The 22,878-nt window shown below is 44.6% G+C and overlaps 1 protein-coding gene and 1 long non-coding RNA gene across 2 annotated transcripts in view; both read left to right on the forward strand.

Annotated features, from left to right (window-relative positions):
• The window catches only part of LOC126419775 (nephrin-like), a gene marked incomplete at its 3' end in the record, with an annotated part of 483,228 nt that extends 462,891 nt beyond the window's left edge, over positions 1–20,337 (forward strand). The window contains exons 9-12 of the mRNA XM_050086987.1: positions 2,689–2,848; positions 6,993–7,286; positions 9,393–9,683; positions 20,165–20,337. Coding sequence (XP_049942944.1) covers positions 2,689–2,848; positions 6,993–7,286; positions 9,393–9,683; positions 20,165–20,337 — 918 coding nt within the window. The remainder of the gene's footprint in view (positions 1–2,688; positions 2,849–6,992; positions 7,287–9,392; positions 9,684–20,164) is intronic.
• Positions 20,338–20,350: 13 nt separating this feature from the next.
• The window catches only part of LOC126478633 (uncharacterized), a 31,569-nt gene continuing 29,041 nt past the window's right edge, over positions 20,351–22,878 (forward strand). The window contains exon 1 of the long non-coding RNA XR_007587443.1: positions 20,351–20,434. This is a non-coding gene — a long non-coding RNA (uncharacterized LOC126478633). The remainder of the gene's footprint in view (positions 20,435–22,878) is intronic.

Below are 22,878 nucleotides of genomic sequence, written 5' to 3' on the forward strand. Positions count from 1 at the left end.
CCCGTAGATCAGAAACAATATTTGTAGCTGGGATCGTGTAGTGATTTTACAGCTGTGTCGACACCATTATCAGAACTCTAGGTTTTACTAACAAATTTCCTTCGTCCATCTTTTAATTTTTAGTGACTAAGTGAACTATCTCTAGGTTATCGATCAATGTTACTCTCGTCACCCTGTGAAATATGCTATTCATGACGTTCATCCTGACCTTACTCGTTGTGCCTGCTCAGTTGTCATCCCCTGGGTCCCAAGTCAAGTGGGTATCCCAGGGAACGACCGTTCTGTTAAAGAAGCGATTACTTGCTTAACATCCGCTTTGACGGTGCAAGGTGGGGATTTATCGTTGCAATTAAGATATCTTATCACTCAAAATATTATCTAGTGTACTGTTGCTTCCCATAATAATCTCCAAATTATCCAGGAACTTACTGTTGCAAGGCACTTCTTCCGTTCTCCCAGAAGAAATATACTGCCCTCTGCCACCTCTGCATCGGTCATATCAGATTATGGCGTAGTATTGTCTTATTCAATGAGCCATCCGCACCTTCTGGCTGCGTAGTGCTACTGTCAGCAGGTCACATCCTTATGGGATGCCCCCATCTTCTGACTCCCTGCTAAGCATGGTCTTCCGTACACTCTGCCTCTAATATCAGTGTACGATGAACGAAAAGTGAAACTAGCTCTTCCTTTTCTCCGAGGAACTGGGTTTTATTTTCCGGTATGATATTTTAAACTACTTTCAGGACGGGGTAGGGTGGATTTCCTCTTATTGCTTTACTTATTTCTCTCTTATTCTGGGGCATGCAATGCTTATACTGTGGCACAGGTTCAATAGCTTGTAGAGATCTTAGATCTGATACTCAATATCCGTTTGTTTATCAACTTATAGTTTAGCACTCCGTTCCTATATCTTTTAATTAATAATTATATCAACTCCAGTTTGCGCTCACCTGCATTGTTCCACTGTAGTGTATATTTACACGATCACTGGCACCTTTCGTTTTATTTTGGGTTTCTGTAATCAATACTGCATCCCATGTCCTTTCATCTATTACATTTCAATTCCCCTTCCTTTGTGGATATCACTCCAACGTTCCATGTTATTAGGTTTAGATATTCTCCTACACCGGAGTCCTTGTCCTCTTTCTTTTTCCATTTCGTCAATTGGGTTTCCGTCCGGTAATTTCTGATTTCGCCTGGTCGCATTAAGAGAGCAGCAAATGTATTGCTGGATAGTGGGATTGTCCACCAGCCTCCATCAGGGAAGGTGGCTCCGCTGTGCCTCAGTGGCCTCCCCGCCACCTCTTCCTTCTCCTCCTCCTCCTCCTCGTTCTATGTTGTGTGACACACATTCTCAGGCTCCTCTGCCAAGGCCCCTCCGTCCTAGGTGACCCGGCTGTTAGTTACGCTACTGACGGCATAGCCCTCGAATTCACCGAATCTCACAAACACACCCATCAAGTACTAAAGATGCCTTTTTCAAGGTGGTGTCCCCTGTCAAGGTTAGCGCCAATTCTTTTTTATTTCTTCATCAGACATACAATTAGTACGCTAATAAGGACAACGTTATTCCATACGCATCGGGAAACATTCGTGCAGTAATGTTCTACCGACATGGGTAGATAAACGAAAAATAAAAATAAAGTAATATTCGGGTTACGGACATGAGCTGCAGAAGAGTTAAGCCATGACGCTAGCCACAGAACCATTGCTTCGGCTACACTCGTTACTCTCTAAGAGGCACATAAATTACCTCGAAAATTTTGCCCTTTGTTTTCGCAAAAATTGTCGAATATCTACGGATAAGCCCAGACGAGTCTTCACTTATCTTGTCCCCTCCTCCGCTGAGCGAAATTTCTGGGAAATCGAGTTTTGGCACTTGCAGTGTTCTCCTTGTAAGATCATGCATGTCAGTGACTTCCATGAACCCAAGTTTAGAATGTACTACTTTTCCTGGGCAATTTATTAATGTGCAAGGGCATCAGAGTAACTGATACTTATTCTCTTGAGGCTAAATACATCATGGGATATCGAAGCCTGCCAAACCACCAAGACATTGAGGCTGCAAACACTAATAGGCTTCGACCTAGGAACCCGTCAACAAGAACAGCAAGGACCTATGTACAAGAACTTTTCAGTATCACAAACACATGGTCTGAAAACTGGATCGCATGGCAAAATCATAACATGCCTTGCATCACACAAAAGCCACCTGATTTTGACCTACCACACAAAACGTGGTCCACTCTAAATAGAATTCGAACTCGTCATGGCAGATATGCTTACTCCCTGTATAAATGGGGTAAAATACCATCCCCTCAGTCTGACTGCGAAGAAATTAAGACCATCAGCCACATTGTTGAAGAGTGTTCCAGAAAAGCCTATAATGGGAGCCCCGACGATATCCTGCTCGCAACTCCAGAATCGATAAGATTATATTAATAGACTTGATGTTTGTATGCAATCTTTAAACTTTGCTATATTAGTGATGTTTGTTTGCAGTTATTAACGTTTGTTGTATTAGTGATTTGTGTGTTTCTTTCTTAGGTGTCTGTATTGCCATACGATAATAAATAAATAATTGAGGCTAGCGGTACTGAAGAGAGACTCACAGCATATTACCTCACATATCATATACCAGTTCTAGAGTACTGTTTAGTAGCTGAGCAGTGCTTTATGCTGCCGCAGGACGAGGTGCTGCCACAGAACGCGTCTCCGCGCGTCATCCACAGCAACCAGAGCCTGGCACTTCAGCAGGTCACCAGGCACAGCGCCGGACGCTACGTGTGCGTTGCGGCCAACGCCCAGGGGGAGACCGCCTCCAATAGCCTACTGCTGCGCGTAAAGTGTGAGTATTCATTGTACACACCTCACTACATGTCTCGCTTATGAAACTCCCTGGAGGGACAGCCTCCAAGAGCTTCCAGCTGCATATCAAGTTTCAGTCTCGGCTCCACAAATGCCTTCTGACATTTCCAGAGGGAAACCATCTCGAACAGCCTCCACCTGTCCATAATGTTTGAGTCTCCACTGTACACACCTCACTACATGACTCACTTATGTAACAGCCATGGAGAGACTATCTTCTACAGCCTTCAGCTGTCCATTAAGTGTGTCTCTACCTTACACTACACACCCCATTATATCGATGATTTGTTACCTTCATAGGGCGGCCTGCTTCTCAAAATGAAACCATATGCATGTCTCGTACTAGTACACATTGCTCACAATTTGCTGTGGATAGAACGTCAGGCATTGTCAGGGTCATGCCATATGCAACCGATACCTGTGCGTGTCAAGTAAGACACTACGCACAATTCGCTTAGTACTCTCCCAACTAATTATCCTAATACTTACTAGGTCACTATTTCACCAGCGTTCTGTTTTCCTTTTTAGAATATGGCTTCAAGTCGATGACGTTCCTTTGTGGTATTAAAAACTCAAGTATATATCAATATTAAGGTCGAACAAATTCTGAACGCTTATTTGTGTCTTCTGTATACGAAATCATCCAAATAAAAACTACAGTGTTTTATGATGATATCAAACACGAACAGCTGATTCCTTCATAGTTACATACCGAGAACCAACAGACTCTTTTATTGTGTTATATGAACAAACAAGAACCTCACCTTATGCTTCAGTGGTTTCCTCTTTTCAGTCAGCAGCCTTGGAATCACTATATAAAATCGATGTGACTCAGTTAATAACCTTCTACTTTGTAAAATTAGTTGACGATCGGCCTCCGAGCACCGATTGTTAGATGTCTGTACCCCTCGGGGCTTGTGTCGACTGCCCTTTTTGAATTGCTGTTGCCAAAGTCAACACTTCCGTGCTTTTGTGTTTCCAGTTGTTGTGCTGTGTGGCTTTGGTTGCATGCAAGTGATTTGTTAATGTAATGCATGTGAATTTCTAAATTCAAAACTGATGAAGTCATCGATCCCTAGACTTATACACTACTTAAAGTAACTTACGCTAAGAAGAAAAACACATACCCGTGCCCGAAGGGCGACTCGAACCTCCGGCGGGAGGGGCCGCGCATCCGTGACATGGCCACTACACGTGAGCAAGAGAACCGGGGGGGGGGGGGGGGGGGGGTTGTTGCACAAACTAAATGTCGCTAAGAAGCTATTGCTGGCCATCGAGGTTAGCTCCGACACACAGATTACCCTGTACGTCATCGTGACGCAAGGAACATCATTAAACAGTTGGCAGAATGTTCCAAACTTAGCTAAATTGTAAGATAATTCACCTTTTTCACTTGTCTACTTGCAACAAATAAATGCCATACTTGAAATGACTGAAAAAAAAACTAACCTCACAAAAGTTTTCGCACCCAAACGCGGCCGGCCTCCGTCCACCCCCCTCCCCCCCCCCCCCCCCCCACCCACTACCGCCCGCAAGGCGTGGGGCCGGTAGCATTTGCTAACTCCTGCTACCTAACTAATGCGCCACTGACAAAGGTTAAATGTGATGCTACAGTTAAGTCAGTACTTTGAAGGTAGTAATTATTAAAGTGACTGACAGAATTGACGGTGGGTCTGTGCACAGACCTTGTAATATTGCATTTATTGTTTGAATGTTGGACAAAAGCTTGCCTGACACATGTCCGAAAGAGCAGACAGCACGCATTGATGTAATTGATTCACCTCATAGGGCAATGAAACCAACACTCAGCAGTGCGGTTGAACACATATGTTCGACCTCTGACGTGGATCTAAAATTAACGAGCATGGAGGAGATGTAGGAGTAATGTGGATAGGTAACGCTAATTGGGAGTGTGGATCGGCCAGGGAGCGTCCCGAGGTAGTCTGAGCATTTGCGAAAACCGCTGTGTCCGGGTGGTGTAATGGTTAACAGAACTGCCCACTAAGCAGAAGATTCCGAGTTCGAGTCACTGTCCAGCTTACATCTTCACTCGTCACCTCTGATACCGCATGAAGTTTCAATGCAGCAGATATCACTAGTTCCTTCTCTTTCCTTTCCCTCCATTCCACTCCCCCTTCAACTTGCAATATACTGAATGCTGACACAAAATATTACTAGCTCGAAAGAAATACACTACTGGCCATTAATATTGCTACACCACGAAAATGACGTGCTACAGACCCGAAATTTAATCGACAGGAAGAAGATGTTATGATATGCAAATGATTAGCTTTTAAGAGCATTCACACAAGGTTGGCGCCGGTGGCGATACCTGTAACGTGCTGACATGGGGAACGTTTCCAACCGATTTCGCATACACAAACAGCAGTTGACCGGCGTTGCCTGGTGAAACGTTGTTGTGATGCCCTGGTGTAAGGAGCAGAAATGCGTACCATCACATTACCGACTTTGATAAAAGTCGGATTGTAGCCTATCGCGATTGCGGTTTATCGTATCGCGACATTGCTGCCCGCGTTGGTCGAGATCCAATGACTGTTAGCAGAATATGGAATCGTTGGGTTCAGGAGGGTAATACGGTACGCCGTGCTGGATCCCAACGGCCTCGTATCACTAGCAGTCGAGATGACAGGCATCTTATCCGCATGGCTGTAACGGATCGTGCAGTCACGCCTCGATCGCTGAGTCAACAGATGGGGACGTTTGCAAGACAACAACCATCTGAAAGAACAGTTCGACGACGTTTGCAGCAGCATGGACTATCAGCTCGGAGACCGCGGCAGTGGTTACCCTTGACGCTGCATCGCAGACAGGAGCACCTGGGACGGTGTACTCAACGACGAACCTGGGTGCACAAATGGCAAAAGGTCATTTTCTCGGATGAATCCCTGTTCTGTTTACAGCATCATGATGGTCGCATCCGTGTTTGGCGACATCGCGGTGAACACACTGTGGAAGCGTGTATTCGTCATCGCCATACTGGCGTATCACCCGGCGTGAGGGTATGGGGTGCCATTGGTTACACGTTTCGGTTACCTCTTCTTCGCATTGACGGCTCTTTGAACAGTGGACGTTACATTTCAGATGTGTTACGGCCCATGGCTCTACCCTTCATTCGATCCCTTCGAAACCCTACATTTCAGCTGGATAATGCACGACCTCATCTTACGGGTCCTGTACGGGCCTTTCAGGATACAGAAAATGTTCGACTGCTGCCCTGGTCAGCATATTCTCCAGATCACTCACCAATTGAAAACGCTGGTCAATGGTGGTCGAGCAACTGGCTCGTGACAATACGAGAGTCACTACTCTTGATGAACTGTGGTATCGTGTTGAAGACGCATGGGCAGCTGTACCTGTACACCCCATCCAAGCTCTGTTTGACTCAATGTCCAGGCCTATCAAGGCCGTTATTACGGTCAGAAGTGGTTTTCCTGGGTACTGATTTCTCAGGATTTATGCACCCAAATTGCGTGAAAATGTAATCACATGTCGGTTTTAGTATAATATGTTTGTCCAATGAATACCCGTTTATCATCTGCATTTTTTCTTGGTGTAGCAATTTTAATGGCCAGTAGTGTATGTTGACAGTTATGCGGAGAATCCCATATTATAAATAGAAATACTAAACTGCAGAGCATCTTTAACAAGCAGGGGAAAGGCTGCATCTGAAATGGGAAAATGTGCGACGTATTTTTCCACCTTTTTAAATCAAAGATTGCCTGAAAACTCACATATCTAATGTTTCAAAATATTAGTATATGCTGATTTCACTTCACTCACAGTAATTTTGCACCTACCAACTGGAGCTGGTCTGGCATCTAGCTTTTTTGAGTATCTAAGCAAATATTTTTGGTTAATTTCAATGGACGAAGAGCTCTCTATCTTCGAAGATAGGGAGATATGAGACTAATTAGTAATATAAAGACGCAAGCTGTTGTATTGTAATCTAATCCAAATGCATGCACCCGACTAAGACTCACGTAATTTTCTTCATTGTCGTCGTTTTCTTCTGTTGAAGTGGGATTAGAGGGATTGTGTACCCAGTTCGGGCAGACGACCGGCCCTATCACGGAGCTTTACAATGTTAATGCGGTGTGCCTCAGACGCGCCGCGATGCCGTCACGAGCGGATCGTGGTGGTGGGCGCGTCGCGATCGGAGACGCTGGACATCTCGTGCCACGTGGACGCCGACCCACCGGCGCGCGCCTTCCGCTGGAAGTTTAACAACTCGGGGGAGACGATGGAGGTGTCTCCAGAGCGGTTCTCCAGCGCGGGCGAGGTGTCGGTGCTGCGCTACACGGTGCAGTCCGACCTCGACTACGGCTCGCTCTCCTGCTGGGCCGACAACGAGGTCGGCACGCAAGCGGCGCCCTGCGTCTTCCAGGTCGTCACCGCAGGTGAGGCTCCACGCTGTGGCGCTCCCGCGCCCTTCCCTTCCTTTCACACCAGTGTCGCGTGCCAGAAACTCTCAACGACAGTGCTTTCTCAGGCCCACTACACTGTACGTTTCTTATGTTTACCATTTATGCATAAGATATATTACGCACAAATGGGAAAAAAGACGAAGGAGGTATTCACCTTCAACTTTATTAAGGTTTCTGATGAATAGGAGTGCAATAGTTCTTGGCATAAAAGTAGAAGAAGAATATCTAAGGCGGTGCTGCCTGTTACTTGTTAACAAATGTATGGGACTTTATACTCGTTGATGATAGCTGAGATATTTTGACATCTTCCTCTGTATATCTCTTGGTTGCACATATCTTGCTATATAACCACTGAATGTTCCTTAAATCACGTTTTAAGTTCAAATCACTGTCTCCCACTTAACATTTTGGCATATACTGATTATTATTTATGCGTTCCTGGATTCCTTTCCCTGTATTCCACTACACTTAGCAAAAATTCTAGAATACATTATTGGAGTGGCAGTGATCAATGTGTTATAAATATTTACTATTAAAAACAGTCTTGATCTCAATTTATTGATCAAGGTGACCGGTTTCGATCACTACTGTGGTCGTCTTCAGACCATTGAGTAGGAACCTCTTTCTGTTGGAGAATCACTACCGAGTGATTTTTTTTACTATTAAAAACAGTCTTGATCACGATTTATTTATCAATGTGACCGGTTTCGACCACTACTGTGGTCATCTTCAGACCATTGAGTAGGAACCTATTTCCGTTGGAGAATAACTCATTAGTGATTCTCTTGATCACGATTTATTTATCAATGTGACCGGTTTCGACCACTATTGTGGTCATCTTCAGACCATTGAGTAGGAACCTCTTTCCGTTGGAGAATCACTACTGAGTTATTCTCCAACAGAAAGAGGTTCCTACTCAATGGTCTGAAGATGGCCACAGTAGTGGTCGAAACGGTCACCTTGATAAATAAATCGTGATCAAGACTGTTCTTAATAGTAAAAATAAAAAAATTCTAGAGCTCTTTTTTGTCAGGAACTTTGCCTTTAATACTTCATATGCCCACTTAATTTCACTGTATGCGCACAGCCTTTGGTATCCGGCACATACGACAGTATCTATGAGGTGAAGAACCATATGCAGCTGAAAGGAGCATCTCGTCAGAAATCAGACGTGTTACAGGTACCTGTACCGCTGTGGAAGGCATTTCACAAAGGTCGAGACTCTAAGCTCTTAGTAGCAAGTAAGTTGGGGCCTTTAGCGGTCATAGCATTCATTTGATATATGTATTTTTGATGGGAATTTTAAGTATCACGTCCATCATCTTTCGAAATATAAATCACCTTATCGTCAGAATCATTTCCTGCTTCTTCAATGTTTCCACAATTTCTAACGAAATGTCTGTATAATTTGAATGAATGTTCAAGAAATTAATTAATAAATAACACATATGTAGGTCTCAAGGAGAAGTAGGTGATTCCGTTTGGATACCATGTTGTTCATATTTCATCTTTACAAGGCTGGAAACGTTTCACATTACTGTAAAAGTTTGGAATCTGCACAAATATAGTTACTATTAGGAAGCATATGTACGAAACTAATACGAAGAAAATTAATTCACTTTTATTGCTGTTGCCAACACTTCGCAATATCACAAAGGTAAATGCTAATTAATATGGATATTAAACGAGTTCCAAATTTGAGCGAATAGCAACTGTGAATAAATGTGCCAGGCAACGTATCAATAGATATTGCAATATGCTTTACAAACTACATTCTCGTCGCGCTGTGTTATCTGGTTATCGACATTCCGTCAACCAAGGACAAGTGCCTGCCGTGTTTTGCATGCGCTGCCTGCAGCTACGGTAGTAATGTACCGTCTTCCAGCCCTCTGGAGACGTAAGAATATGACAATTTTCAACATTAAAAAATACTTATAGTGTGTCTGTACAGATAGAATTTTGACATTGAATTTACTACTTTGTACTCTTCCTGCATAAAAACTTTCAGAGCAGTTTTAGAGGAGTAGCGTTTTGAATTGTCATACCGGAGGCAGCTGCTCATCTGCGCGCCCTCTACAGGGAAGCCTTTCCCGGCGCGGAACTGCTCGCTGTGGAACCAGACGTCGTCCTCGGTCGAGGTGGTGTGCCAGCCGGGCTTCGACGGGGGCCTCCCGCAGCACTTCGCGTTGGTGCTGCACTCTGGCGGAGGGATTCGCTACAACCTGACGGCCGAGACTCCCGCCTTCACACTCACCGAGCTGCAGCCAGACATCAGCTACTGGGTCGCCATCTTTGCCGTCAACGCCAAAGGCCGCAGTCCTCCGGTGTTAATCGAAGAAATCACGCTCCGCGATGCCGAGAGGCACGTGGGTGAGTTACTTCCGCAGATTTTTAAACCCATATTTGGTGGACGAACAAAAACGTACACGACTGTCACTCAAATAAATTTTAAGCTTTCAATAAGTCTCCAGTTTACCGCTTGCAGAGCAGATTTTGCGATGGACACCTTAACTACTGCAACACATACGACGAAACATTCTTCCTTGTCCCTCAGGAGCGTCACAGAAAACCGTAATCCTGGCTGAATTTCTAATATATATGTATTCCATTCAGCGTAATCTAGCAAACTACTATCGGTTGATAGCTACGTCAAGCAGCTTTTCCCATGCCATTAATATTTTAACACTCCAAAGACCTTCAATTTGCGTCCTCCACTAAACCCATTCGTTCATATACGTTTGTGATACCAGTGTGTACTAATATTACGAAGTAATGTTAAGAACTACTCTATGGAGACCGGTTAAACAATTACTAAAAATAAACACTGCTCAACAGGGAGTAACTGGATAAGCAGCTACAGCTTTGGTCTTAGTAGTTACACTGAAACTACTAATGCACATGAGCGATCAGGGTGGCAATAAGATAGACTACACCCAACTAGTGTGCTGTATTACTTCCTACTGGCCTTCAGCGTGGTACTTAATACCATTTCCAACTACAGCTAGAGAGTCATTCAGTGCTACAGTACAACGTTATCACACAACCAGAAAGTTTTGCTTGGAAAGAAATAAAATATTTGTGTCTGCGTAGTATCCGTTAACACCAGTTGTTCATAAAATCCATAAAATCGTTTTGTACATGAGATAAAATTTCGCTACATTAACGACTACCGCAGCACGGGAATACCAGAGGCAGATAGCCTCTCCTTTCTGCAGATTAGGCGGTCCAGCAGGGTTTACTGAAACATCTCCCACTGTGCAATCAGAAGGATCTTGGCTGTGGTGTTAGAGCCACACCCCTTATACCTAAGGCTAATCACGAATGTTTAATCAATCATAGGTCTGAAGGACAACGCTCTAGGTACGTTCAATGAATTTGCCATCTGGAAAAAGCATTGTACAGTGTAAAATGATGCAAGATGTTCGAAATCCTAAAAAAATTGGGCTAAGCTATAGGGAAAGACGGTTAATATACACAATGCATGAGAACCAAGAGGGAACAATAAGACTAGAGGACCAACAATGAACTGCTTTGATTAAAAAGAATGTAAGACAGTAATGTAGTCTTTCGCCCCTAGAGTTCAATCTACACGTTGTGAAGCAATGACGGAGTAAAAGAAAGGTTCAAAATTGGGATTAAAATTCAGGGCGAAACGATATCAATGATAAGATTCGTTGATGACATTGCTATCCTCAGAGAAAGTGAAGAAGATTTACAGTATGTGTTGGCTGGAATGAGCAGCCTAATGAGACAAAACATGCACTGCGAGTAAGTCGAACAAAGGTGAAAGTAATATGAAGTAGCAGAGATGAGAATAACGAGAAACTTAACATCTAGATTGGGAACAGAAGCTAGACAGAGTCAAAGAATTGTGCTACCGAGACAGCAAAATAACCCATGATGGACGGAGGGAGGAGAATATAAAAAGCAAACTAGCACTAGAAAAAAGGCATGCCTCGTAGTCTACCAGTATCAAAGATAGGCCTAATTTGAGGAACTAATTTGAGAGAATATACGTTTAGAGAATAGCGCTGAATGATAGTGAAACATTGACTGTAGAAAAATCGGTATAATCGAAGCATTTGAGATGTACTGCTACAGACTCGCAGAGGAAAGGAGTGTATGGAAAACACTGACGAGGAGAAGGGGCAGGGAGGTAGAACGTCTGTTAATACATAAGGCAATAACTTCCATGGTACTAGAGAGAGGTGTGCAGGGAAAAAGCTGCAGAGGAAGACAGAGACTGGATTACACTCAGCAACTAATTGAGGACGTAGGTTGCAAGTGATACTCTTGAGATGAAAAGGTTGTGACGGGAGAGGAATTCTGCTGGGCTGCATAAAAACAGTCAGAAGACTGATGAGTCGAAGAAACCACGAAACCACATTCACGTGCAAAAATGCACACACACCAACATATTGGCCGTATGGATTACAGCCATCAAATATTACGCGGAGGAAATACAAGCAATTGCTTATGCGCCCTCGAGACGGGAATACGCGTACCCTCTGCGGATAGCTTTGCATTTTATCGCAGGTTTTTTACGGCTGAAAAGAGGAAAAAATCACTCTGCAGGCGTAATTACGACATGTTCATTAAAGCGAACGAATAATCTCTGGGTAACACCATATAAGAAGAGCGAGACGAATTTGTGGTTAGAGAATACATTCAGCCACACACGGACAGGGTACGCGAGAGTAACGGTTGTTGTAAAATCTCTAATATGGGCAGCAGCTCTGCTGGACGCCTTAAGCATGGTAAAGGTCCTGAAACTAATTTACAACACGTATATGAATTTCATCAGATAAATTTGAATATTTCTGTGATTTCTGTGACCTTGCATAGCGATTATATTCTTAATATAAAGCAAATTTCTCGTGTAAGGAAGCAAACAGGTGACAGAGTTTCCATCTGGTGTGACTTCCGCCTTTTTCAAGGCACAACCTACACTGCCTCTAATCAAGTACGTAGCAAAGCGACATCATGATTACTTTGATATGGAACAGCGTTGTAACTTTATACAATTCAACTTGCGTTACCACAGATGAAAAAAATGATTGTCAGGTGTTTGGGTCGAACCCAGACATTATACATATGTAGCTGGAACCATTCCAGTCGACCGCCATTCCGCACATAGTGTTCAGCCTGACTGTGTATTAAAGAAGCACATACCACGCTGAAAGAGAATTCTTTTTCCCTGGAAGCTGCTTACAATGTGTTCGGTGCCTGTATTTTATTGTTCTCCACATCGATATTCACTGGCTGCCTTAGCTGTCCAATTCGTGCTTTTGACTTGACTTTGCGATCACTGAAATAAAATCACACAACAGCCAGCTTCACTGGACTTGCGTTGGGAAGGACGACGGTTCAATCCCACGTCCGTCCATCCTGATTTAGGTTTTCCGTGATTTCCCTAAATCGCTCCAGGCAAATGACGGGATGGTTCTTTTGAAAGGGCACGGCCGACTTCCTTCCCTAATCCGATGAGACCGATGACCTCGCTGTTTGGTAACTCCATCAAACAACCGAACCGAACCAGCTTCACGAAATGGTGACACTGTAGGATGCAGAAATTTCTGCTGAAAGAGTTGTTTTCTACCTTTGATTCTGTGCTGACGTATGCATTTATTGTCTACTCATACATAAGAAGCAGAAGATTCACAGAGCCTAGACATCGACCACACTCACAAGTGTTTGATCATCATTAGTCTGCTGCTTCAGGTAGTGAGTGGAGGGGAGGACGCGGATATATTGTTGATGATCAATGTTTACCTTATGTTTTTGTGACATAATCAATAAACCAGCGAGAAATTCGATAAAAAGTATGATATATCCTAATACAAATGAATTGCAATTTATCGTGATACCCTTAGGATAAAACTGTAATTTGATAACACACGAGCCTGCCCGAAATATCAAACATAGCAGGATTTCATGCACTTTTGAGCGCGATGTGATCCTAGTGTACGTGAAGCCCATTGTCGTACCCAATAAGCTCTCCGTGGTTACCACGAAAATACTGATCTCGCAGTGAGAGTAGATAAAAGAGAGCCGGCCGCTGTGGACAAGCGATTCTAGGTGCTTCAGTCCGGAACTGCGCTGCTGCTCCGGTAGCAGGTTCGAGTCCTGCCTCGGGCATGGAAGTGTGTGATGTCCTTAGGTTAGTTAGGTTTAAGTAGTTCTAAGTCTAGGTGACTAATGACCTCAGATATTAAGTCCCATAGTGATGAGAGCCATTGGAATCATTTTTAGATAAAAGATAAATCCAATTAACAACCTATTCACTGACACACGTAATCAATTGAATTGTGCATTCACATAAAACTAAGATGCATGTCAATATAAGGAAAATATGTGAGATTAAACAAGGAGCCGGCCGGGGTGGGCGAGCGGTTCTACGCGCTACAGTCTGGAACCACGCGACCGCTACGGTCGCAGGTTCGAATCATGCCTCGGGCATGGATATGTGTGATGTCTTTAGGTTAGTTAGGTCTAAGAAGTTCTAAGTTCTAGGGGACTGAGACCTCAGCAGTTAAGTCACATAGAGCTCAGCGCCATTTGAACCATTTTAACAAGGATGCAAGTCTACAATTTTTAAATTTTTCATGTTTAGATCTGATGGGTACTAAATGGAAATTGCGATGAGACTGAAGATCGTGAAGTTAAGATTTTCTTAATGTTAACCTGGATGCCTACAGCTGAGTAAGTGAAGACGTGAAAAGCTGACAAAATGTTTATGCCTCTAGTCAGACTAGAACCTAGAGCTAAGGCAGTGTTACTTGCTCAAAGTGGCCACGCTACCGTCTTCCTAGCGAGCCGCCGCTGTTAGGAATAAGTTGTCACTGTGATATGGCAGATTAACAGAGATAATTAGTAATGTTAAATATGAGATAAATTTTAGATTCTGTGTGAAATGACCTTTCCGGAGTCAGATAATAAATTTGTGACTCCAATGTCACATCTTAAGAGATAATCATTCAGATTATTTGTCGGGAATGACAACGTAATATCAGGTGAATGTAGCAGGAGAATTCTGTATCACACCAGGGAGTAAATCGATGGCCATGTAGTTGCCAAACGTATTCTGCGATGTTGCTAATTCTCCATAAAATTAATGACAGGGAGCACACGTTCGCTCTGCCGATGTGGGTAGGAGTGGGGTAGCTCGCCTGTCGAAGACGCGGCAACGCCTGCTGCTAGCAGTATACTGGCAGCCAGAGTATGTGAAGTACAGCCCAATGAATCTGATCTGAAGCATAGTCAGGAGTAATGCCCAGAATGACCGGCTGTAACTGAAACATCATAGTTAAGGAGCAGGGGCAGTTGTTTAGACAGACGGCCCTAAACATCAGTAGCTCTCGTAATTATTTTTCTCCCTCAAACTAAGGTACTTTTTCGCCAGGCTCGATTCATTTCTTTGTATTTTCCAGTGCCATCAGAGTGTAACCTGTAAACATTATGATGAAATCGTAGTTTTTTCTTCTGTACACATAAACAACCTTTTCTTATTAATACTTTCATTGGCCTGACGTAAGGATTCAAATCAATAAAGCCAAGTGCGCTCAAAAGCTTGCAAAGATTGGAGCCGGCGACTGTTTATAGAGAAAATCCGATTCGTGCTTGTGCTAACACGAAGACAGCAGCAGCAGTAATCAGTATATTTTAAAAAGAACATAAAACACTGACAGTAAGGTCTGTCTTTTGTGGCATACGACTTTATAAATCCAAACAGCCATTCGCTTTGTATTGATAAAGATAACGAAAAGTATCATATACTCGTGGTGATAACAATACAGTCGCTGATACTGGTTTGTCAGTGAAAGCGAAATGAATCTGACGATATGGAGGGAAATCAAACTATCGGGAAGAGATCCATCAAGCAGAGTATAGTGTGATGTTTCTATGTAGCACTTCGCATCGGTGACGTTTACTTCATAGTTAGTACCTGATTTATCATACTAGAGCAGCCTATAGGCTATTGGCAACTTCATTTAAGAATTAACATAGCGAAAACCTTAAAACAGACTACTAGAAGTACTGTACGTCTGGCAGAAAATGACACACTTGGGGATCTTAATTTTAATTTCATTTAATCTTCTGACATGATGCAGGATGAGTCTGAACTGCTCTGAAAGTAGTGTTCCCTGCCTTGTGAAAGTTCAAAGGCAGTGTTGTATCAACTGATAATTCAGAACTGATTGCAGATTTGCGACAAACTCTTCACTGTTGCAGACGCATAAACATTTTGTCTGCTTTTTACGTCTTCTCTTGCCCAGCTATAAACTTTCTGTTCGAAAATTATTAAGAAAATCTTAACTTCACCATCTTAAGCCTCATCGTAATTTCGATTTAGTACCTAATAGTCCTAAATTAGAAAAATTTAAGAACTGTGACCTTGCGTCCTTGTTAAAAATTATGTTTCTTGTTTATATCGATTCAGTATTTTTATGAACAAGCGGTTCAACGGATTGTATGTGAATTGAATAGTTTATTAAATTAGTTTCTCTTTTATCTACTCTCACTGCGAGATAAATGCATTTTTCTGGTAATCTCGAAATGTTTGTTAGGTGGGACACAGGTTTTCCCTAGATACATGCCACATGAGGCGCAAAAATGTAAAATATCTTGCCAATGCGTGATCTATTAGGCAGGTTCGTGTTACAGATAGTTTTTGTTTTATTAAATTGGACTTTTGTCACGAGAGTAACCAGCTAAACTGTAATTCAGATTTAGCAGACCCAGAGCAGATATTGAAGTCCACGCCTATAAAATTATAGTGGTTTGCAAATAAAGATATCGTCAGTCCTTGCTTAAATTACATTTTCGACTACTAAAAGTACATTTTCGTCGTTGATAGTTGCTCCGTAAGGAGCGAGGAAGAAAAATGCTTGATGGCCCTAGAGCTGAAGAAGTTCGATTGGAATTACGTTTCAGCCAAGCTCGTGGATAGATTTACTTGTGTAATCAGCGTTTTGTAGAGGGTCGTTTGCATACATTAGCAAAACTGTCTTTAGTCTCCTTGCCCACTTTTGGTATGTTGGCACCACAAATCCCATGTTTTGTTAAAACAGATACCATCCGGGATGAACACACCCCTGGGACGCGGTTCGGAACACAGACCATCTTCTTTGAGCCACTTTTTTTTATAAATCCAACAACACACTGCAAAAAGAGTTTTGCATTATCGCGGTTCCCAGGACTCCTGAAGAAAGACGTTGAGTGTGGATGTTGTATCACATACACAGTCCCTTTGACTGTTCAGAGATGTCACTAAACCCGGCCAAAGATGGAAACAACCATGCATGACCAGCGCCTATTAGACAGAAGGGGTCCAACAGTTCCAGTCATTCCGCCAGGAAGGAGGTACATGGCTCGTGTTGTCTGTAGTTCTATCATGTCAGGACGGTCAATACCGCGGTTCGATCGCGTCCGCATTGTTACTTTGTGCCAGGAAGGGCTCTCAACCAGGGAAGTGTCCAGGCGTCTCGGAGTGAACCAAAGATATGTTGTTCGGACATGGAGGAGATACAGAGAGACAGGAATTGTCAATGACGTGTCTCGCTCAGGCCGCCCAAGGGCTACTACAGTAATGGACGACCGTTACCTACAGATTATGGCTCGGAGGAACTCCGAGAGCAACGCCACCATGTTGAATGATGGTTTTCGTGCAGCCACAGGACGTCGTGTTACGACTCTTACTGTGCGCAATAGTCTGCATGATGTTCCACTTCACTCCCGACGTCCATGGCGATGTCCAACTTTGCAACCACGACACCATGTAGCGAGGTACAGATGGGCTTAACAACACGCCGAATGGACAGCTCAGGACTTTCATCCCATTCTTTTCACCGATAAGTGTCGCATATGCCTTCAACCAGACAATCACTGGAGACGTGTTTGGAGGCAACCCGGTCAGTTTGAACACCTTAGACACACTGTCCAGCAAGTGCAGCAAGATGGAAGTTCCCTGCTGTTTTCAAGCGACCTTATGTGGGGCCGACGTATTACGCTGGTGGTCATGGAAGGCGCCATAATGGCTGTACGAAACGTGAATGCCATCTTCAGACCGATAGGGCAACCATATCGGCAGCATATTGGCGAGGCATTCGTTTTCATGTGCGACAATTCGCGCCCCCATCGTGCACATCTTGTGAATGACTTCGTGCAGGATAACAACATCGCTCGACTAGAGTGGCCAGCATGTTCTACACACATGAGCCCTGTCACACATGGCTGGGATGGATTGAAATACGCTGTTTATGGACAACGTGACCAACCAACTACTCTGGGGGATGCACGCTGAATCACCCTTGAGGAGTGGGACAATCTGGACCAACAGTGCCTTGATGAACTTACGGATAGTATGTGTCACGACGAATACTGGCATGCATCACTGCAAGAATACATGCTACTGGGTTTTAGAGGGGCCGGTGTGTACAGTTATCTGGACCACCACCTCTGAAGGTCTCGCTGTATGACGGTACAACTTGCAATGTGTGGTTTTCATGAGCAATAAAAAGAACGGAAACGATGTTTATGTTGATCTCTATTTCAATTTTATGTATAGGTTCCGGAACTCTCGGAGCCGAGGTGATGCTAACTTTTCTTTACTGTGTGTAGTAGCAATTTGGATGGTCAGATGAATGTACTAAAAATAAATCGGAGAACCTGAAAAAAAGAGTTACGTTATGTGGGTTACATAAACTTCAGGGGGAAAACAATTCAGGCCATTCGAGTACTTTTGTGCATGATAGTACAATCTCTTTAGTACGGACATGATATAATAACGGTTATTGACAGCTGTGGGTAGGAACTGGGATGTGGGAAGCATTGAGGGGAGTGTAAAATGGAAAAGGAAGTATGATTGTTGTTGGTGTTGTTAAGGAAGGTGCGATGGAAGTGTTAGGAGATGAATGAGTTACAAGATGTGCAAGGATGGTGTACTTTCATTTGGTATGAGATGAGTAGAATATGATTGAATGGAAGGGTTTGTTACAGACGTGAGTTCGTGATCTTGGTGAAGAAGGCGATTTAAATTAATTGGCAAAAGCAGGCGCCACCTCCAGTTGACGTACCGATCATTGTAGTCAGTGTACAGATAAATAGCGTTTTTTTATTTAATTCTGACTAGTTTCGCTCTTGAGATACGAGTATCCTCAGAAATATATTGCCCTGGTGACGATACGTTAGAAGTTTAAAGCACCACTTGACATCATCGTTAACACAAAGTCCTGTTTTGATGATTTCCTGAGTGGTGGTTTAAACTTCCAACGATCTGGCACCAGGACAATGAATATCTGAGAATACTCGCATCTGACGAGGGAAAGTAGTAAAAGACAAGTCAAGCTACAACATAGCAGGTCAGCAACTGGAAGCAGTTAATTACATATATTATCTGGGAGTACGCATTAGGAGTGATTTAAAATGGAATGATCATATAAAGTTGATCGTCGGTAAAGCAGATGCCAGACTGAGGTTCATTGGAAGAATCCTAAGGAAATGCAATCCGAAAACAAAGGAAGTAGGTTACAGTACGCTTGTTCGCCCACTGCTTGAATACTGCTCAGCAGTGTGGGATCCGTACCAGACAGGGTTGATAGAAGAGACAGAGAAGATCCAACGGAGAGCAGTGCGCTTCGTTACAGGATCATTTAGTAATCGCGAAAGCGTTACGGAGATGACAGATAAACTCCAGTGGAAGACTCTGCAGGAGAGACGCTCAGTAGCTCGGTACGGGCTTTTGTTGAAGTTTCGAGAACATACTTTCATCGCAGAGTCAAACAGTATATCCCTCCCTCCTACGTATATCTCTCGAAGTGACCGTGAGGATAAAATCAGAGATATTAGAGCCCACACAGAAGCATACCGACAATCCTTCATTCCACGAACAATACGAGACTGGAATAGAAGGGAGAACCGATGGAGGTACTGAAGGTACCCTCCGCCACACACCGCCAGGTGGCTTGCGGAATATGGATGTAGACGTAAATGTAGAAATAATACGCGTGGCATCGACTGAAATTACTTTGGAAAATAACGTTGAGCGTTTAGAGATAAAGAAATGGAATGTGGTTCAAATGTCTCTGAGCACTATGGGGCTTAACATCTATGGTCATCAGTCCCTTAGAACTTAGAACTACTTAAACCTAACTAACCTAAGGACATCACACACATCCATGCCCGAGGCAGGATTCGAACCTGCGACCGTAGCAGTCGCGCGGCTCCGGACTGAGCGCCTAGAACCGCTAGACCACCGCGGCCGGCGAAATGGAATGTGGATTTAAGGTTTGGGGCAACATGCGACTTTTCTCAGACTTAAGGATTTTTGGTTTCATCGTCTTGGAGAGGAGCATGTGTTATAACTGTAAGAGGAAGTGTGAGAATTGTATAAGTTATATGTAGGTTACGAGGAGGAGAAAATAAGCGGCTACGGAAAGAGGCGGAATACATTACGTTCGAGGATACGGAGAGATGATGAAACCCTAGAGGAACGAATGTTATTTTCAAATAGTTTATGTACTCATAGGTGCTGATGGTAATATTTAAGCCGAAAGTTTGGAAGGTTAATATTTCTAAAAGATTTTGTCCATTCTGGGCTCATACATGAGGAATGTCCAACACAGCGACCACTTAACATTTCTCAACACAAACTGTGGAACAAAGTGCATCACGTTTGTTTTAAATCATCACATGTCTCCCTTACAGACAAATCAGTGAATCAAGATCTGTCAGTCCACATTTCACAGTTCTGACGGCAGGTTATGAAGACAAGTGTCTGTTCTACATAAAGAGCTTAAATGCGTCCTGCCAAGCAGCGAGGTTGAGTGAGCGTTCGCGCCGTGTGGTGGCAGCGGCCGCAGACGCGCTGTCGCTGGCGCCGCTGCTGGGGCTGTCGGGGGCGGTGCTGGTGCTGCTGGCGGCGGTGCTGCTGTTGGTGGTGCGGCGCGGGCTGGCCAGGCGCGTCTCCAGCGACAAGCCGGCGCTGGCGGGGGCGGCGTCGGCGGCGGCGGGGGCGCTGGGGGCGCACGCGCGCGCCGGGGGCGGCGACGCGGCCGCGGGCTCCGGCAAGGCGCCGGGCCAGGCCGACGACGTCGACCCTGACCTCATCCCGGACAAGTTCGGTCAGTCTCCAGCACACTCCACACTAAACCTATACGCCGAAAGCCACTTTATGTGTGTGTACACTCTTCTCCGCTTTGCTGGCAAGTTCTTATTTACTGTGTTACACGCTGAAGCTCCAAAGAAACTGGTACACGCATGCGTATTCAATTACAGAGATATGTAGATAGACAGAATACGTCGCAGACGTCGTCAACACCCATGTGAAAAAAGTGTCTGGGGGAGTTATCAGATCGGTTTCTGCTGCTACAGTGGCAGGTTATCAAGATTTAACTGAGTCTGAACGTGGGCTATAGTCGGCGCACGAGCGATAGGACACAGCACTTCAGAGGTAGGGATTTTTCCGTACTACCATTTCACGAGCGTACGGTGAATATCAGAAATCCGGTAAAATATCAAATCTCCGACATGGCTCCAGCCGTAAAAAATCCTGCAAGAACAGGACCAACGATAACTGAAGAGAATCGTTCAACGCGACAGAAGTGCAACCCTTCCGCAAATTGCTGCAAATTTCAGCGCTTGGCTATCAACAAGTGTCAGAAAGCGAACCATTCAACGAAACAGTATCGATATGCACTTTCGGAGACGAAGGCACAATCGTGTACCCTTTATGACAGCTCGACACAGAGCTACAAAGCAGTACGCCTCATCTGGGCCAGTAAACAGCGACATTCGACTGTTGACGACTCGAAATATGTTGCCTGGTCAGAAGAGAGTCACTTCAAACTGTAACAAGTGGATGGATGTGTACGGGTAGGGAGACAACCTCATGAATCCATGGACCTTGCATGTCAGCAGGGGACTGTGCTAGCTAGTGGAGGCTCTTTAATGGCGCGGGGAGTGTGCAGTTGGAGTGAAGTGGGACCCCTGATACGTCTAGATACGCGTCTGGCAGGTTACACATACGTAATCATCCTGTCTTATCACCTGCGTCCTTTCGTGTCCATTTTGCATGCTGACGGACTTGGACAATTGCAGCAGGACAATGCGTCACCCCATACGCTCAGAATTTCTACAGAGTGGCTCCAGGAACACTCTTGTGAGTTTAAACACTTCCGATGGCCACCGAACTCCTCAGCCATGAACAATATTGAACATATCTGGGCTGCCTTGCACCGAGCTGTACGGAAGAGGTCTCCATCACTTTGTACTCTTACGGATTTATGGACAGCCGCGCAGGATTCATGGCACCAGTTCCCTCCAGCACTACTTCAGACAGTAGTCGAGTCCATGCTATGTCGTGTTGCGGCACTTCTGCATTGTTGCTTGGACCCTATACGATATTATGCAGGTGTACCAGTTTCTTTGGATTTTCATTTTATATGAGGAACGTTCACAAAGAAACTGCACTAAATTTCCTTAAGCAAAAAATGTTCTCGGGCTTCCTTGCCACGAAATGTGTGATCTTAATCACATGACTAGTTGCCATATTAATTTTCCACATTGACGGCTAGTTTCGTGTCGAAAGCTCATTTTCAAATCATCCACTAAGCTATGCAATACCGTCCATTACGACAGTCATATGGTTGTTTATTTTAGCTAAATACTTGTAAAGTAGTGCGGGACAGAACCTGATACACTCAGGTGTATTCATGCGACGGCCGCTAGTTTTCGAGAAAATCGATACTGAAGTTTTATGCATACCTCCTATATCCAGGGGATTCTGGGGAGAGTGTGATTAGTGGATCGGCCCCGACGGCGCAGGGTACTTCTCTCGACTCCTACGCCGTGGAGGTGGGCACCGGTGTATCGTCCATTAGGTCTTCAGAAGATGGTGTAGTGGTTCCTGGTGTACTTTCGACTGTGCTACGTCGAGTTCAGCGTCAGCATTAGGCGTTGTGGAGACGGGTGCAGGAACACCGTTGGATGTCTCCGCGCTCATAACGGCTTCGCGGCAGTAGCTGATGCAGGGACGTCGTGCTGGACGACGGCGGCGCCGTCCTCGACCTGCAACGTATCCTCTTTATTGGAAACGGTGCGGCGCCTTCTCCTACAACGTTTAGCAGAACATTGTTTCCTTATGCGAACTTCCGTGTCCGGCAACGGAAGGGAGTCGCATCGCTCTCGCAGGAATGCCGCCGTACGGACGATGAGCAAGTCGATCTTCATAGTGTTGCCGATGGTTGGGTCAGCGGCCGGTCGCGCCGGCACCATCGGAGCGGGGTCTATGGCCGGCCGAGGCGGCGGGCCGGCCGAGGCGCTCTCCGTCGGGGTATGTTCGGGATCGTTTGTGGCGTCCGGGCGGCGTTGCGAAGCGGTGGGAGAAGAGCAGCGGCATAGGTCAACGATAGCACCGTAGGTTGCGGCGAGGGAGGTCCTTCGACAGCTAGAAGTTGCGTAATACGACATTGTAGGTATTCGGATCTAAAGTGGCCTTCCTTGCCGCACCCAGAACAGGTCCCAGGTTGGCCGTCATACATAATTATTGCACAGCATCCGCCGACCT

The sequence above is a fragment of the Schistocerca serialis genome, chromosome 1 (genome assembly GCF_023864345.2).
Source record: "Schistocerca serialis cubense isolate TAMUIC-IGC-003099 chromosome 1, iqSchSeri2.2, whole genome shotgun sequence".
Taxonomy (NCBI): domain Eukaryota; kingdom Metazoa; phylum Arthropoda; class Insecta; order Orthoptera; family Acrididae; genus Schistocerca; species Schistocerca serialis.